Genomic DNA, 15,778 nt, shown 5'->3' on the forward strand with positions numbered 1-15,778 from the left:
GGCTACTCTCTGCCACCCACCAAATGTAAATTTGCACTGAAACAATTGGGTTGGAAGGGAAATCTTCTTTTATCTCTATTGATATGCAAATATAATTATGAATGCATGCTATATGAGGTAATTTTTTGTTGTTTCTTCCAGTCAGACTTTCTGATGGTTGACTTTAATTTCACTCTTTAGTATGTTATGTTTGCAGAGGTGTGAAGCATGTGAATATTTTCATTTATTTTATTGACAGTGCTCATCGGAGCAAGTCTTCTGACTCATTGCCTTGATTTATGGTGTCATTTCTAGTTAAGGCTCAAATGAACACGTTGTGCCAGGAGGAGTGGAGTTGTTAGACAGTACCTAAAGGATGGTCAGGAAGATTGATGGAGGTTTTTCCGCGACTCACATGTAGTTTTGAATTTTTCCTCCTTCTCTTTGCTGTTAGCTACCTGGAGATCTACAATGAGCACGTCCGGGATCTTCTCAGAAGGAAATCCACCGAGACCTTCAACATGCGGGTCAGAGAGCATCCGAAGACTGGGCCCTACGTGGAGGGTAAGGTGGCTCTGGGCAGTCGTTGTTGGGTGAGATGAACATACCTGACTTTAATGAAATGAATCAAGCAATGGTCTTTCTTCTCAGAATCCAGTGGGCAGGAAGGTTTGCTGTCAGTCAAGTGGTGCATTTTCCAAGCTTAACCAGGAACTATGGAGTCTTTATAATGCTGAAGTCTTGCTGATTTTCTGTGCCTGCACACTTGGGTCACACTTCTTCCTTGTATTGTTGTAGCCGCGATCTGTATTAGGGGTTGTGAGGAATGGAGTGATTAACTGAGGCGAAATGTAATTTCTTAACAGAAAACTCATTCCCTGGTGCAGCAGTATTACCCCAGACCAATCATTTATTAACCCGTGATTACAAAGAATGGCTGTCCTTAAATCTTTGCAAACTTTTAGGCTGCCTCTCCTTATGTAATAACAGCCTCTCTGCAGAGTGAAGTAAATGCAGTGTACAGTGTGTGGTTATACTATGAGTGTTTTTGCAAAAATGTTCTGGTTGAATTATGTTTTGTGTTAAAATGGGGAAAAAAGGGGGCCAAATGAAGCATGTGTTTCACGGAAAATCACTTTCAGACTGCAATTCATTGTGTTAAATGAAATCATTTTCAAATCAGCACCATCTTAGCTCTTTACTGGATTGCCTGCAAAGGGAAGCAGCCCGGTTTAAGCAGGATTAGCAGTTTCCAAATGGCTCACCAACCTTTGTGCTAATCCATCTGCTGGACCTGTGTCAGGTCTGACCAAGCACCTGGTGCAGAACTATGGCGATGTGGAGCAGCTGATGAAGGCGGGGAACAGCAACCGCACCACGGCCAGCACGGGCATGAATGATGTCAGCAGCCGTTCCCATGCCATCTTCACCATCAGCTTCACTCAGGCAATCCCACCTGTCTCTCTGTTCTAGCAGCTCAAATGCTGAACTTGGACTGTTTTATGTTCAGGGTATTGGGGATGGGATTTGGTTCGGGGCGGTTGGGTCATTGACCATGGTCTCGTGAAATTAGCACGTGTGCTACACTGTGAGGTTACTCCGGTTAAGTCCGCTGTCGTGACTTGTGAGACCGGGGTTGGATTTTGGCTCAAGAGCTACGGAATCTCACAATCCATATTCATTTCATATTGTACACACCATAGCCTCAAGGTTTCACTAAGCACCTGGGCTTATAGACTCCATTTAATTAGTGAGGTGCCTAACCTTTCTTTGACAGCTTTTGCAAGTGGTAATCCTGTAATACATTAACTCCTAGCTTTAAAAAGGCTACTGTTGAGGGTTTTATGTACGAGTTTGTCCCTGCTGCCTTCTTATAAAGAGCTGTAGAGGTTACCTTAAGACCAGATATCAACTTGTACTTTTTCTGCTGTTCTACACAATGTATAATTTATTTGAGCTTAAATTTATTTTGGGTGTTATTCACAATGAATAAAAGACGCCCTTACACTGCCGACCGCCCTGATCCCCATCGCACAAAGCTAAGCCTTTAAAACAATCGCCGTGCCCCTCTTACCGTTCGTTAAGTTAATGAGGCATTGTACCAGCTTGCACCCTTTGTCCTTTAAGTTAATTGCTCTGAGTTTTTGCCTGCAGGCCAAATTTGATGCGGAAATGCCATGCGAGACGGTGAGTAAAATCCACCTGGTGGACTTGGCGGGCAGCGAGAGGGCAGATGCCACCGGAGCCACGGGCATGAGGCTGAAGGAAGGGGGCAGCATCAACCAAGCTCTCGTCACACTGGGAAATGTCATCTCCGCATTGGGTAAATGGACTTGGCTCTGTACAGAGCAAGGCAGGCTGGTCTCCCTCAGTGCGACACAGCCAGGCAATTAACTAGACCCATCTGCTATTATCATAGGCATAACAAAAATCTGCATCTGAGTCACCGTAAAAGGCAACATGCATCCGATGCATATGTGGTTGTTTCTTTCAGTGCCCTTCCTGTGAAATCAAGTTTATTTTCAAGATTTTTTTGTGTTTTGCATGAAATCACACTACAATTAACATTCTCAGTCAGCAATAGAGTTTTAACAGTGATATCTGATTGTTTTTAGTTAATTTTTTACTTTTAAGCACCATTTTTGTGACTCTTTTTTGTTTTTGGCAGATAACCCAGAGGGCTAAAGGGTGTCTGTATTTGTTTCACCCTTGCTCTTAATTAGTAAACAACATTGATAAATTGATAGATGAGATTAAAAACAGTGTTCAATTGGACAAAGCTCTGTGTCCTTACAGTGATAAAAAAAGATTCCCACAAATGCCGCTGGAGTTTTGCCATGGCTTTTGCAAAAGTCATCAACTTAAAGGGGCTCCACTCATTCTGAGCTCGTCTTCTATTTAGCTTGTTCTAGAATAACAACCGTTACTCTCCCTCACTGCAGCTGCCTTGTCTCAAAATGGAGGGATCTCCCAGGCAAAGAAGAAGCAGGTTTTTGTGCCGTACAGAGACTCTGTACTCACATGGCTATTAAAGGACAGCCTGGGTGGGAACTCCAAGACCATTATGATTGCAAGTAAGATTGATTCAATTTTAATGCTCGTCAATTCCAAATAAGGTTTTAACCTAAAGCTGAAAGCTTCCAAACTCCTCTGGATACCTTCCTCTGCAGACCGTGACATGTTGCTCTGTAGTAACATACAGAGACAGGAAGCCCATCTCAAAGCATTCATCACTGACACTGTCTCCAATAGCCAAACACAGAGCACTCTGTCTTGTCCCATCAGGCCATGCCTGTAAGCCTTTGTCAGCAAAGTTGGTCTTCCATGTTTGATGTTCCCGTGTTTTTTTTTTTTTTTTTTTTTTTTGTCACGTTCTTGACAGCCATCTCACCAGCAGATGTCAACTATGGCGAGACACTGAGCACCCTGCGCTACGCAAACAGAGCCAAAAACATCATTAACAAGCCTACAATTAATGAGGACAGAAATGTCAAAGCAATCCGAGAGCTGACGGCTGAAATTGCACGTCTGAAAGCACTGTTGGCCCAGAGCAACCAGGTTTGGATTGGCTCACTGAAAACTCCTATCATATATGTGTACATATTTTATCTCTAAAAACCAAAATAATCCATAACTGAGATGTGTATATTAACATTTGAAAGCGTTTTTGTTTGTGTTTGCCCATTAAGACAGTTGTGCATGTGTTTGCCATGTTTTCTTTTCTTTTCTTTTCCCTTACTAGAGTACTGCGCTTGACTCCCCCACAACTTTGAGCATGGAAGAGAAACTGCAGCAGAATGAGGCTAGGGTAAGTTAATGTGTCTACTTCATTAGCTTCTCAGGTAATTGCTTTTTTGTGTAGTGCCAAAGCCTCACTGTCCAAAGGATTCATCTTCCTGAACTTTTGTGAGCTCTGGTGCCTTGAATTCTTCTCCTGTTAATTCCAGCATTAATTTAAAGCACGGGGAAGCCTATGCACCAAGAACTGCATAATGTGTACCATCTCTCTTGGGGGGAAAAAAAAAAGACGTGGTCTTTGGTCTTTTTTGTGCTGAGGCAGACTGTTAATCTACTTTTTCACTCTTTCTTTTGCTCAATTAATCCCTTTCTGGATGTGAAATTTCTGGGCTGTGTGAGACCATTCTTCATCTGCCTCTTAAAGGTATTCTTGCTCTCTCATAGGTAATAGATCTGACAAAGGAATGGACAAATAAATGGAATGAATCTCAGAACATACTCAAGGTAAGCATTGTCTTCAGACAGATAGCTCAGTACCTTACGCTGTCTGCGAGTTCACATAGCACTCACAGGATGAAGTTATTTTTCCTTAATGTGGTATCCCCCTAAGGTAAATATTTACTGGTGCTATAGTCATAGTACATTGCAAATTTTAAACATACATTGTAAATAGCATATTATTTCTATTTTTGTGTCAGCCTCTCCAAGAAGGTGACATGCTATAAGCTGAAACCTCTGCAAGTTTGCTTTGCATGTAGTTGTATGATTGCCCATTTCTGTAGACTTGCAGTAATACCCAGAGTTGAGAAACTGTTTTTGGAAAAAAAGCAAAAAATTTCATAAGCTCTCAGACAAACTGGTGTACACAGTTGTCAGTGTAAGTCATCTGTCAGGAAACAATGGAAGGTAAGTGGTCAGAAACTTGACATGTCAAGACATCTTGCAAGCTTGCGTTCTGGTCTTAATCCCTTGATTTTACATATAGGTCATTTTCTAAAATGATTTCCCATGTTCTCCATGACTTTGCCCACCAGATTCCAAAGCCTGGATATACGATATTTTTAATGCAGGCAACCTGCGTATTACAAGCTGTTTAGCCAGCACTTCTTATATTCAGAAAAATGAGCCCACACTATGTCACTTAATGTAAACCAATTCTCTGATAGAACGCTGTTTTCCCCATCTCATTTCTATGTTGCGTCTCTGCTTGAGGCATTAACAGAATGCACTACATGAAAATTGGACTGCTGCTTGAATTGCAGCAGTGATTGTGTTTCCTCGCCCGTCTCCTGGCCACAGACAGCCAGCGATATGATGCTGGCTTTGATTTGGAGCTCATTTGCGGTTTGCAGCGAGAGAGATATAGCAAGAACTCTGAGTAGCCTTTCGACTGGTTGTGGTTGAATAAACAAATCAATGCTGTTTTCTCAAGCTGCTGTACTGAAGGTATTGGCAGCTCGGGGAATGGTATACATCTGTCAGGGTACTGACCCTCCAGTTCAGTGGAGTCTGGGAGGCCCGCGGAACATCTGTGCTAGAAGAACAGCGGTGGCGATCGGCGCAGAACGAGTGTTTCTGAGGCAATTTCTGTTGATTTTTCGCCGGGTCGTCTGTGCCACAGGAACTGTCGGCACATTTAAATTGAAAATGAAAAGCGTGCGAGGCTGTGTGCCAGCTCGCTCCGTTTCTGTCACGCGTTCAAAGTCACATCAAAGTCATTCCGGAGCCCAAGTGTGCTTTCTGCACAGAAAAGAACAGAATCGCACAGCACCTCTTGCAGAGTTGGGGATCAGTGGGGCAGCCTCCCACTGGCATCCGTGGGAAACAATTGCAATGGCAAAATACTGAAACTGTTTACCGTTTCCTGTAGGTTATGAGTGCATATTTAACCTCATTAGATGATAGATCTTAGGCTTACATATTCAGCAATGTAGTCAACCTAACGACGGATTTTTTTGTTCTTATTTTTACCAGGATGTTGTTTGCCGTGTTTGTTGGGAAATTTCACATTTCTCACCACCATGTGATTAGCTGTGCCAGTTTACACTTGGAAGCAGTGCTATGAACATTGAAATATTTATATTTATAACAATGTATGTACCATATGCGCCCTCTCTGCACCTGCTCTTCCCTCTGTTTGGCTCCATTCTGTCTCCTCAGACAGTAATGAGATGTACTACACAATGTCACAAGGTTGTCTGTGTGAATGCTCCCTAAGGAGCCGGTATCCGCATCCAACCCTCCCCGCTTTCTCACTTATGTAATTGCCAATAACAATGCAGATAGGCAATTACTTGAAAACTAATCAAAAGCGAGTGGTGAACGTACATAGATGAGTACATTACATGGGAGAAAGGCATATTGTGAAGAGCGAAGTCTTGTTTATGTCACTTTTTGCATTCTGGTTTTGAAAAATAAGAGACCTTGGCTGTGTGTACCATACATAGCTGTGTATGTGTGCATCTGTGCTATTTCACAATGTTCAACAAAGGGGCGGAAGTGTAAGATCATAAGCTTCCAGAAAAAGCCACTTCAACATCCAGAAAGGAGGAGAAAGGCAGCCTTTGTACTTGTGAAAAAGTGCACATTTGTTCAGCGCAGAGGTTATCAGAATCCAAATTTCATTTATCTGCCATCACACAGAGAGCTGTACGGAGATATTCCCCCTGCCAAATAAAAGTGCACTTTGGCGGAAACATATGACTGGCCCTTTTCTTCCTTTTTTGCCAGAAGAGTTATATCAACAACATCAGTAGCCGTGGTGACGTAAATGGTTTTATAACATCGGCGATGCTTTTGTAACGTTCTCCCAGCGTTTCTCCTCCGGCGGAGGAAGTGCTCCTCGCTCTGCGGTGACTCATTGGTATGTGCAGTGGTGCTCGGTGCCCCTCGGCACCGGGGTCAGAGCGTTCTTCCAGCAACTCCCACGGCCTCAGCGGCACAATGCTCGCCGTCCCCCCCCGCCACACACACACACACACACACGCCGCCATGAGACCAAACCAACCCAACAGATGGCCCAGCACGGCCACAGAGTTTTGCATTAAAATCTGCCCAAGTCTGAGTCCGAAAGCCATTCTGACAGGCCAAAGTGAGGGTTTGATACACTTGCAGTTTCTCCCTGTTTTTGTCTGGGGCCTCAGACATTGAACATTGTTAAGAATGTCTTTTTTGGGTAAAGAAAAGTATAGATTTGAAAATGTCCAGGGAGCAATTTGTTGTTTGCCTCAAATATATGCATAAGTCCAAGGTGTTTTGGTCAGCAGTGTAATGTATGTAAATTGGTCAATGTAATATCTGCTGAATTTAACAGAGAATAATTATGTTCAATTTGACTGTGTTGGAGTATTTCATGGCTTTTGCTTACGTAATGACCTTGTTGATACTTCTTCTTACAGCGAGTGAATAGGGTATGTCCGTAAACACGATGAAACTAGATTCAACAAAAGAGACTTGCCAGTGATAATCGCTTTTATCGAACTCCTGGGTGGATATTGAATCAAAGTTCTTTACCAAATGCATGTGCCTCCCTTTAACCAGTCTAACTTAATTCTGCTCTGCAGTCTGGAACATTAAGAAAAAAATGTTTTTTCCTCCTTGAGACTGAGCTATAGGAAAGTGAATTGACTCCCTGCTGAGTAATTGGAATTTGTGGATGCAGCGCTAGACTGGAATACAGTCATCCCTTTCAGAATTGAGTGTCTCACTCTGTGAAGCTGTCCCGGTCTTCTCACGTCAGTCTGAAGCATATATCAGTTCTGCAGGCTACACATGCGATGCTTGGTCAAATGAACAATTCTGACTGATTTATACTGTGTTTGGTAACAAGTAAAATAATCTAGATAGGACATTCATTTAATGTTACATTTTGACTGCACAAAAATTTTAGTGTTGATTCATTTCCATCAAGTATTGTTAATGAATTTTCCTAAAAGCAGGCATTTTATGGATAGTGGTATGGACATTTGTGGTATGGACATGGGTTTGTAAGCAGAAGGAAGCAAGGTTAAGTCTGTAGAAGGGGACTACTGTTTTACCCTGGAGAAAAGTACATAACCTGAATTGCCTCAGTAAATGTCCAACTGTATAAATGAATAACATGTCAAATTTAACCTTTGTAAGTCATTCTGCATAAGAGCATCTGCCACCAAAAGGAATAATGATAATGTAAGGTCCCTATTAAGGAACTGCTGCTTCTGGGCTATTTGCTGGGCATAAACTTACTCTCAGTCTTTCTCTGACCTCTTGATTTCAGATGCAAAATTTTATATAAAGACACAAAAGCTTTGCAGAGTATGCATTTTGAAATAGGGGAAAAAAGAGCATGTTACATAATATGATCCATCTGTGCAAATAGGTTGCTTTCATGAAGGCAGTCTGAAGGGTGTTGAAAGTGGGGCGGATTTGTGGATGTGCTCATTTTAAGGAACCTAAATAAAAGCTGGAAATGCTATATGGGGGCCTTTAGTGAGGTGGTGCTCCTTCAGACAGCCAATTTCCTAGGAGCAAATTGGGGAGCCAGAGTCAACAGTATGAGCTACTGGTAATTCTGGAACCATCCATTCTGTTTTGGTGTAATTTGACACTGGTACCACTAGGTGTCACTGCAGCACTGTGGAAGTCCACCGTCAATCTAAGAGATACCAGGATGAATGTAAAAGTCAGCCCACTGTTTATATTTAATTTTCCATTTATTCAGATTAAAATTGCATCCAACAACCATTAAACCAGTCTAATGATCCAGAAGTCGGCATCTGACAAAGTGAACAGAATGAGAGGCATGGAACCAGATCAGAGATGTGTGTTTTCCTTCCCATGTAGTACTTTATTGTTTGTGAGATCTGCAGATCAACAGCGTCCCCTCCTTTGCAGTTTACTGTGCTCATTTACCATCAACATTCAGCCTCTGCACAATAAATAAATAAATTAATGCCCTCATTAAGAGTCTGACCGCAGAGCAAGAGAGATCTGTTCCTGGCTTTGCGCAGCGCACAGCCATGTTTCTGCAGTGCGAGGGGGGGGGTGTCTGTGTGCATCGTCCCCTGAGAAAGGGATGGCTGGGATTGTTGTATCTATGTGCGATGTGCTGTTAATGCCATTCTTATTGCTACACGGGGACTGGTATATGTTACCAGCACCTGCTGTCCACGCACGGCTTGTAGCTGCTTCTGAAAATTCGCTGTGATGACGATGATCCGTGGTGTTGAAGCCTAAGTGCTGCGAGTGGGAGAAAAGGCCGGCCTTGAGTTCAACTCATTGTTGAGGTCGCGGACTGTCTCAGAAACAAGCGAACATGCTGTTAAGTGGCAGACATTGACAAATATCACATTTCCTTTAAGTGGTTTTCAAGCGATGAAATAGTGAGATGTGAAAGTAAAAGTATGTTTACTGGCACTTTCTCTGCAAGCCAATTGATTACTGGTGCAATAGGAGAATGAATGTGCGTGAAAAGAGGACCTGCCTAAGGGTACGTTCCTCTGCATTTCTGTTAACATTTCAGATGGATTTTCCCATCACTGAGAAGGCAGTGGGGGGCGCTCACAAACTCGGTAATGTACTCTCTAGACTACCGCTCAGAAATACACGCGCGCTGTCCTGCATAAAAAAAGACAAGGTAAATGAGGCTGGGATCGTCAACATGAGTGACGCGTCCTTTAGATTTTAAGACGGGTGCTGCTGAAGAGTAAAACCTTGATTAAGTCAAAGCTCCAACCAGCTTGTTAACCGTCAGCTCATTAATGCTGGGGAAATGATGTAAAACCGCTCTTTGTTGGGCGTCCACAGCAATCTTTCATCACAAGAGTATCAAGCCAGCCTGCAGTGTTTAATTCATTATTGATGTGATCTGCATGCATGTGATTTGTAGTCAGCTCCAGGTAAGTCCTGGAGAGAGATGGAAGCTTCCATCGGTTTTGAAGTGGTCTGAGCACAAAGTCAATAGTTTTGTGTCATGCTTCTTGTTAAGTATTTACCGATGCACCTGGTTCGGGAGTACACAGAGCAGAAACCCTCCTTGATAAGGCAAGATGGAGGAGAATTGCACCTCTGTAGGTGTGGGTCTCTTGACTGTGTAGGCCCTTGAGTTATTACTGAACATCATTGCTACAGGTAAATGAGGGTTGTGTCAAGCCACATGTTGTACAGTCATCTTTAAACACCCATCGTCTCCATTGATCTGGTCTTGCAAATCGTACATCTGAAATTTCTTGTACAAATGAGACAAGGTTAACAGAACAGTTTGCAGTGAGTGAAAGTTTTACATTGCGTCACATTATTACATTGCATATTATTACATTACATTATCCAAACTCTGTGGGACTGTAAGGAATTAATAAACGGAACACAGTAAATGAAATGTGTCAGGAATTAGGCTGTAATGTGTTGTAAGTGATAACATTGACTCAGTGTGGCAGAGCACTGTTTGGTGTTTTCGATGCTTCCTGTGTGATGGGCAAACTGCATTGATTTCAGCTTTATTTTCCTGTGTGTACCATTCAGAGTGGTGAGTCAGATTTTTGCCTTCAGCTGCCCTTTGGAAAAGAATTTACCTCTTCCCGTATGAACACCAAAGTCCTGACATGGCCCGCACCATGCCGTACGGATCTCTGTATCTGTAACAGCCTGCTGGATATGGATTTTGCGTCCATTTCATGCAGCCTTATCTACAAAGCCATTTTCCCCTCTGTGGGAAATCATTTAGGGTCATTTCAAAGGCAAAGGCCAACCACTTAGATTTGCAGCTCAGGCTCCAGTAGACCACCTTCCACAGACCAGAGTAAAAGCTGTTTCCTGTCATTACTAGAAAGGCAGAGAGAATGAGAGACTATACTGTATACCTTTTAATTTTCTACTGACTAAACCTTGTACAATATATTACTAATTAAGCTGCTTAGTTATCCGAATACTTGTAAATAATTATTGTGGTGTTTCCAAATGTGAGTAAAGTATGTTAAAGATATTATATGAAACAAGTATGCATTTCAGTGTCATGACCAATACAACTATTGCTATAGAATATATAATTGCAGTTCAACTTCCATCTCTCTGTAAGTCACCCTGGAAGAGGGTGTCTGCCAAATGGATAATTGCTTAGATAGCGATAACAATAAGGGTATGTATACTGTGTGCATTTTGCTTATTTGGATTGTGGATTGGTGGGTATCGCACTGGAAGCCTGCTCATCCAGAGGGCGGTTCATTAGAAATGACCAGAAATTGCACTCGTCTCATTTTACTGAAGACTGCGCCCCAGTTCTCCTCAGCAGCGGTCATTAAACGGAGGTGAAACACAGTCCCGGGGCTCAGTCACGGCTGTCAGACCCCACGGTCACCACCGGGCGGAGGTGTCAGGGGAAATAAGGAACAGCAGAGCTGCAGGGAAAGAAGACTTCCCCCACTGCGAGCTGTCACCGCGGCCGTCCACCTAACCGTGCGCATTATCATTATCACACTCAAGGCTGGTTTCCCTGCTTAATGCTTCATTCAGCCCTAATTTAAAGCCTTTTCGTGGTCCTGACAAACACCGCGGCTTGTGTTTATTCTGTGGCCTTTTCCGAAGGACACCGTGGCCGTCGGATCCCCCCACACCACCCCCCCTGGCCCCCCGATCCGCGCGAGGAGGGTTAATTCCACTGATGAGCACGTTTGCTGAAAGAGAAAGTAAATTGCCGCTTTGGGTAAGAAGCAGCAATTCTTCAGAGGAATGTAAACAGAACTGTAATTCCGCATCCGAGGCAAATTTCGAATGCAAAGTTATGCGGCTGCGGTTTCGCGCAGATTGGTTACGGGGCGTGTGGAAAAGGCAACATGATTAATATGAGTTGGGTTCAAGAGCGGCCACTTCGCAAAAGTGGCCCGCGTCAAATTGTTTTCCCTCCTTACAATACGTTTGCTGAAGCGAGCTGTAATTCTCCCAGGAGGTTCCTTATTCGTTTTTCAGCATTTGTTAATTTTAAAGTGCACATGCTACAGGATGCCCGGGATGGATGGCAGACCCATCTCCCCTAACTGAGGTAGCTTATCTTCAGCAGAATTGTGCCATTTGTTTTCATTCTGGAGATGGGCGCCACAAATCTCGGGGGAGTAAACACAAACCTGTTGTAGCTTTTCCTAAACTGTCCGTTCTCATTTCGAGGCACTAGGAGAAGAAAATATCAGTGGTCTCCTTGAGGAAGTAGTGACTCCCCTTGTTTTTTTATCAAATGGTAACAGTGGATGAATGAAGATCAACATCAATAGTGGAGACAAATATTAGCAGGAGCGCAGTGCAAAAAAGTTCCCTCTGAAATTTGAGAACTTGCAGGCATTTGCCAAATCTCATTCAATCTCATTTTGAAAATAACATTTTGTTAAAGAACTTCTGGCTGGGCCAGAATATTTGTTTAGATTACAAGGCCAGAATACTGCTGAAATTACAGGAGTAGGTATTGTTTTTTGCCATGTGAACAAAAGTTTTTCACAGTCATGAAAACTAGTTACCTCAGTCCAAGTGATTCCAATGCAATTCATGTTTAGAAATGATCTGGAATTGTAACAAACGACATTGGGGCTGGAATCCAAGGCTCAAACTAATCAGAACTGCCTCAATATCTATCAGGTTGGTATGGAGCAACTTTCAAGAGTTAGTAAAACAAAAGGTTTTATACCAGTCCCTCTGGTCTTTTTTGCAGTATCAATGGAATCACGACCACTTTCTGGTACAGTGTGTATCCAGCCCACTCACCTCAGTTGTGAACAATGCCATTTAGAACAGCACTAAGGCTGAAAGACTATATCTTAGCAGGAGCAGAAATTTCTCGTAGACATGTTTTAATGTTTTTGTTTCGTACTTATAAACATTTTGCAATGCTGTATTTAGCATGACTTACTTTAAAACAGTACTTGTCAATAATTGCAAGTATCTGTGCAGAAAAAGATATGTTTTTTAGAGTAGAATGTTCATTCGCACATGTGAACTGAACTACTTCTACACTACTTTTTATCTACTCATTAGTGGCATGGTCCAAAACACTAACTTCACCACTTAAATGTTTTGAGGAAAATAATAATAGAAAGTAATAATAAAACATTGATCTGTCTACTGTAATATCATATCCTGATAGCTAAGAATGTCTGGGGGTATGAACACATTATGTGAACTGAGCTTGGTGTGTGTGTGTGTGTGTGTGTGTGTGTATATATATATATATATATAGTTCTGAGATTCGGATAGTGGAGGCTCTCAGCTTTCCCTCTGTTTCCCAGTATGGACCTAAGAATGAAATGAAATCTCATTTACCCAGTAATTGATCATGTGAAGTAGGGAATTGCTCACTTACACCTCACTCGTTCACTTGAACTGGCATGCAGGCTACAATTTCTAGTCCTCAGTAGGGAATTTTGATGCACCCTTGCTTTCTCACGGTCGAGTTTTGAAAACACAATTAATGTGGTGCGTAGGAACTTCCATACTTCTCTACTTACTAGATAGAATGCAAGTGTGGATATTGGAATACATTTCCGTTGGTTATTGAAATGCGTGACCTTATAATCTTGAATAAGACTGTAGGAGAAAAACAGCCTACTTTCTCCATTTAGCTTGCTATTCTTATCTTGCTATTTCTCGCCAGTAAGTAGATGCCTTTTCAGGGTTTTCCTTGAAAATCAACGGGGAGGCTGGCTATAAAATACAACCTTATGAATAGGTTTTTACATCTTATTCCCTGGGTTCTGACCATCCCTGGTGGACTTTGTGTCATTGCAGAACTGGTTTTTGTAGCTGTCTGTTGATTCTGTGCCTGAAAGAGCTTTCTCCCAGAAAGGCAGATAACCTTTCCGGAAGTCACCCTCCATTGCAGTGTATTTCAAACAAATGCAAAGATTTTACCATCTGGTGCCTTCGCCTCGAGATTGGACCGGCTGGGAAAAGTGGGGATCTCACCGAGGATCAAGTGACTGTCTCAGTTGGCCGTGGTGTTAATGCGACATCAGTGCCTCCTGTCCCCGGGGCTCCCTGGCTCCTCAGACTCAGCAGTGCCAAGCAGAACTTAAATCTGTTCATAGGAAGAAAAAACCTGTCACCTGCTCTGACACTTTCACAGCTCCCAGTGTCTGTGTGTGTGTGTGTGTGTGTGTGTATATAATATATATGTGTATATATATATATCTGTCTCAGCTTTTTGTTGAAAGGCACATACATTAGAGTGAGAAAATGAAACCTAATGGAAATGGCACATTGGACCATGAAGCTGCTTGAAAAGCCCATTTGCTTGCCTTGTGCTTGATCTGTCCAGCTGAAGATATTCCCTCACTTTCCCTACTTTTTCCCACGTCCAGAACACCTCCGCTTGATTTCCGTGGTGTGGATAGGTACGCTTTTGGTGATAATTGCATGGTAAACCGCCGACCGTTCTCCCACGGAATGGTCCCAGGTGCCCTTTAAGGCAGGGCGTAAATGGGGAGGGCGCGGCGTCAGTCGAGTGTTGCTGTACCTGAGCCAGGGCCCGCATCCGTCCTCCCCGCTGCTGTGTCTGCGGTGCGCGGTGACAAGGCCAAGATTTATCTCCGCCTCCACTCTCGGCTCACGCAGAGCCCTCTGCGGCAATAAGCTGTTCAATGAAAAACTTTCTTTCTCTCTCTCCTCCCAATCTAAGAGCCCAGACTGATTGATGATGGGGCCTTAAGGAGCCGGGAGGTGGGGGGCGGGGGGGAGGGAAAAATAAAGGATACGCTGGGGTATCCGGTCTGTAGGAGTGATTTTTAGCTGATGCTGATCAAGGCACTGTCTCGGAGTGCTCTACAGTGTGATGTGCTTAATTCAGTCAACAGCTACTGCAGGTCAGTAGCAGCTAGAGGTGTGCAGTCCCTCCATGGATTCCTCTCGACCCGCAGCCCATTAATCAAAGTTTTTGGATTTAGACTCATGTGTAAAGCATGCTCATTCCCAGACCACTTCTGAAATCTATCCGTCAACTGTTGATGGTTTGCCCAGAATTGTCCATTTCTGGTGATTTTTTTTTTTTTGTGCTTTTCTTGAACTGCTTCTGTGCCCTGGTATGGACTTATATTGATCATAACCAGTCGGCTCTGAAAACATTCGTGTGTGCTATGTATTTTTTAACCTATTACAATGCAAATGGAGTGTATTCAGGAAGATTATCTTCATTTCAGTTAAAGATTATTACTATCATAACTCTTTAATGCTGAAGTTTCCTCTCAAATAACATTCTCCTCTCCTTCTCTCGTCAAGAATGAACACTAAACGTTTAAATATGATTGTTACTTAGTCGTAATTGTTAGGGTTATCTGCATGATTGCTGTGATTTAGCTTTAATTAACCTTCTTGCATCAGCCACCAGAAGGTGAGACATAAATATTTAGATTGCAGAAAAGGTTACAGAGATTTAATGTGGCGTGCTTCTTATATTGTTCATTTAGACTTTTCTTGATTGTATTAATAGCTGTCCTCAACAGTTTATTGTCATCTTATATCAAGGCTGCTGATAGTTACACTGCAATTATCATTTGCTTAACAGATGTCTTTGTCGGCACTGATTTGGCTATGTGCCTGGCCTTTAGGCTACAAGCCGTGCTCCTAAACCACTGCAGTGCACTTGGCTCTACATTTGCTGAAGTCCACATTGTATCCAGTTAACAGCAGATGTGACCCCATCATCTTCCAGATCGCTGCCGCCTTTCCAAGGCTGTAACAAGTGGAGATGATGAATGACAGTCCTTCATCAAATTCCTCCATAAAATTCATATGCAGGGTGGTGCGTAATGTTATTCCCCAAATGAAACCCCAGATGGGTGCCAGATTTAAGTGACACCCTTTGTGGTCTTGACATTTCAGGATTTTGATTACTCACTTTGGATCCAAACCATCATAGCCTTGCTTTGTTACATTTAAAAAGTCAATAGCAGTTTAAAATGTCAATTTGCTATTAAAAGAAGCAATTAACTGAACCAGCAAAGCACTGCAGGAACATCTATGTACTCATCCCTGAGATCAGAGACCTCTCTTCATTTAGAGAGATGTGTGTGTTTATTGTGATGCCTCTTTTCTTATATACAAATTTTTGGGA

General features: G+C 42.7%; 1 protein-coding gene across 1 annotated transcript in view; it reads left to right on the forward strand.

The window, feature by feature from the left end:
• The window catches only part of kif16bb (kinesin family member 16Bb), a 49,811-nt gene that overhangs the window by 10,082 nt on the left and 23,951 nt on the right, over positions 1-15,778 (forward strand). The window contains exons 6-12 of the mRNA XM_036547229.1: positions 434-543; positions 1,283-1,425; positions 2,134-2,302; positions 2,922-3,053; positions 3,362-3,537; positions 3,722-3,787; positions 4,162-4,221. Of these exons, the coding sequence (XP_036403122.1) occupies positions 434-543; positions 1,283-1,425; positions 2,134-2,302; positions 2,922-3,053; positions 3,362-3,537; positions 3,722-3,787; positions 4,162-4,221 (856 nt within the window). The remainder of the gene's footprint in view (positions 1-433; positions 544-1,282; positions 1,426-2,133; positions 2,303-2,921; positions 3,054-3,361; positions 3,538-3,721; positions 3,788-4,161; positions 4,222-15,778) is intronic.

This window comes from Megalops cyprinoides, chromosome 15, assembly GCF_013368585.1.
Source record: "Megalops cyprinoides isolate fMegCyp1 chromosome 15, fMegCyp1.pri, whole genome shotgun sequence".
In the NCBI taxonomy this organism is placed as follows: Eukaryota; Metazoa; Chordata; class Actinopteri; order Elopiformes; family Megalopidae; genus Megalops; species Megalops cyprinoides.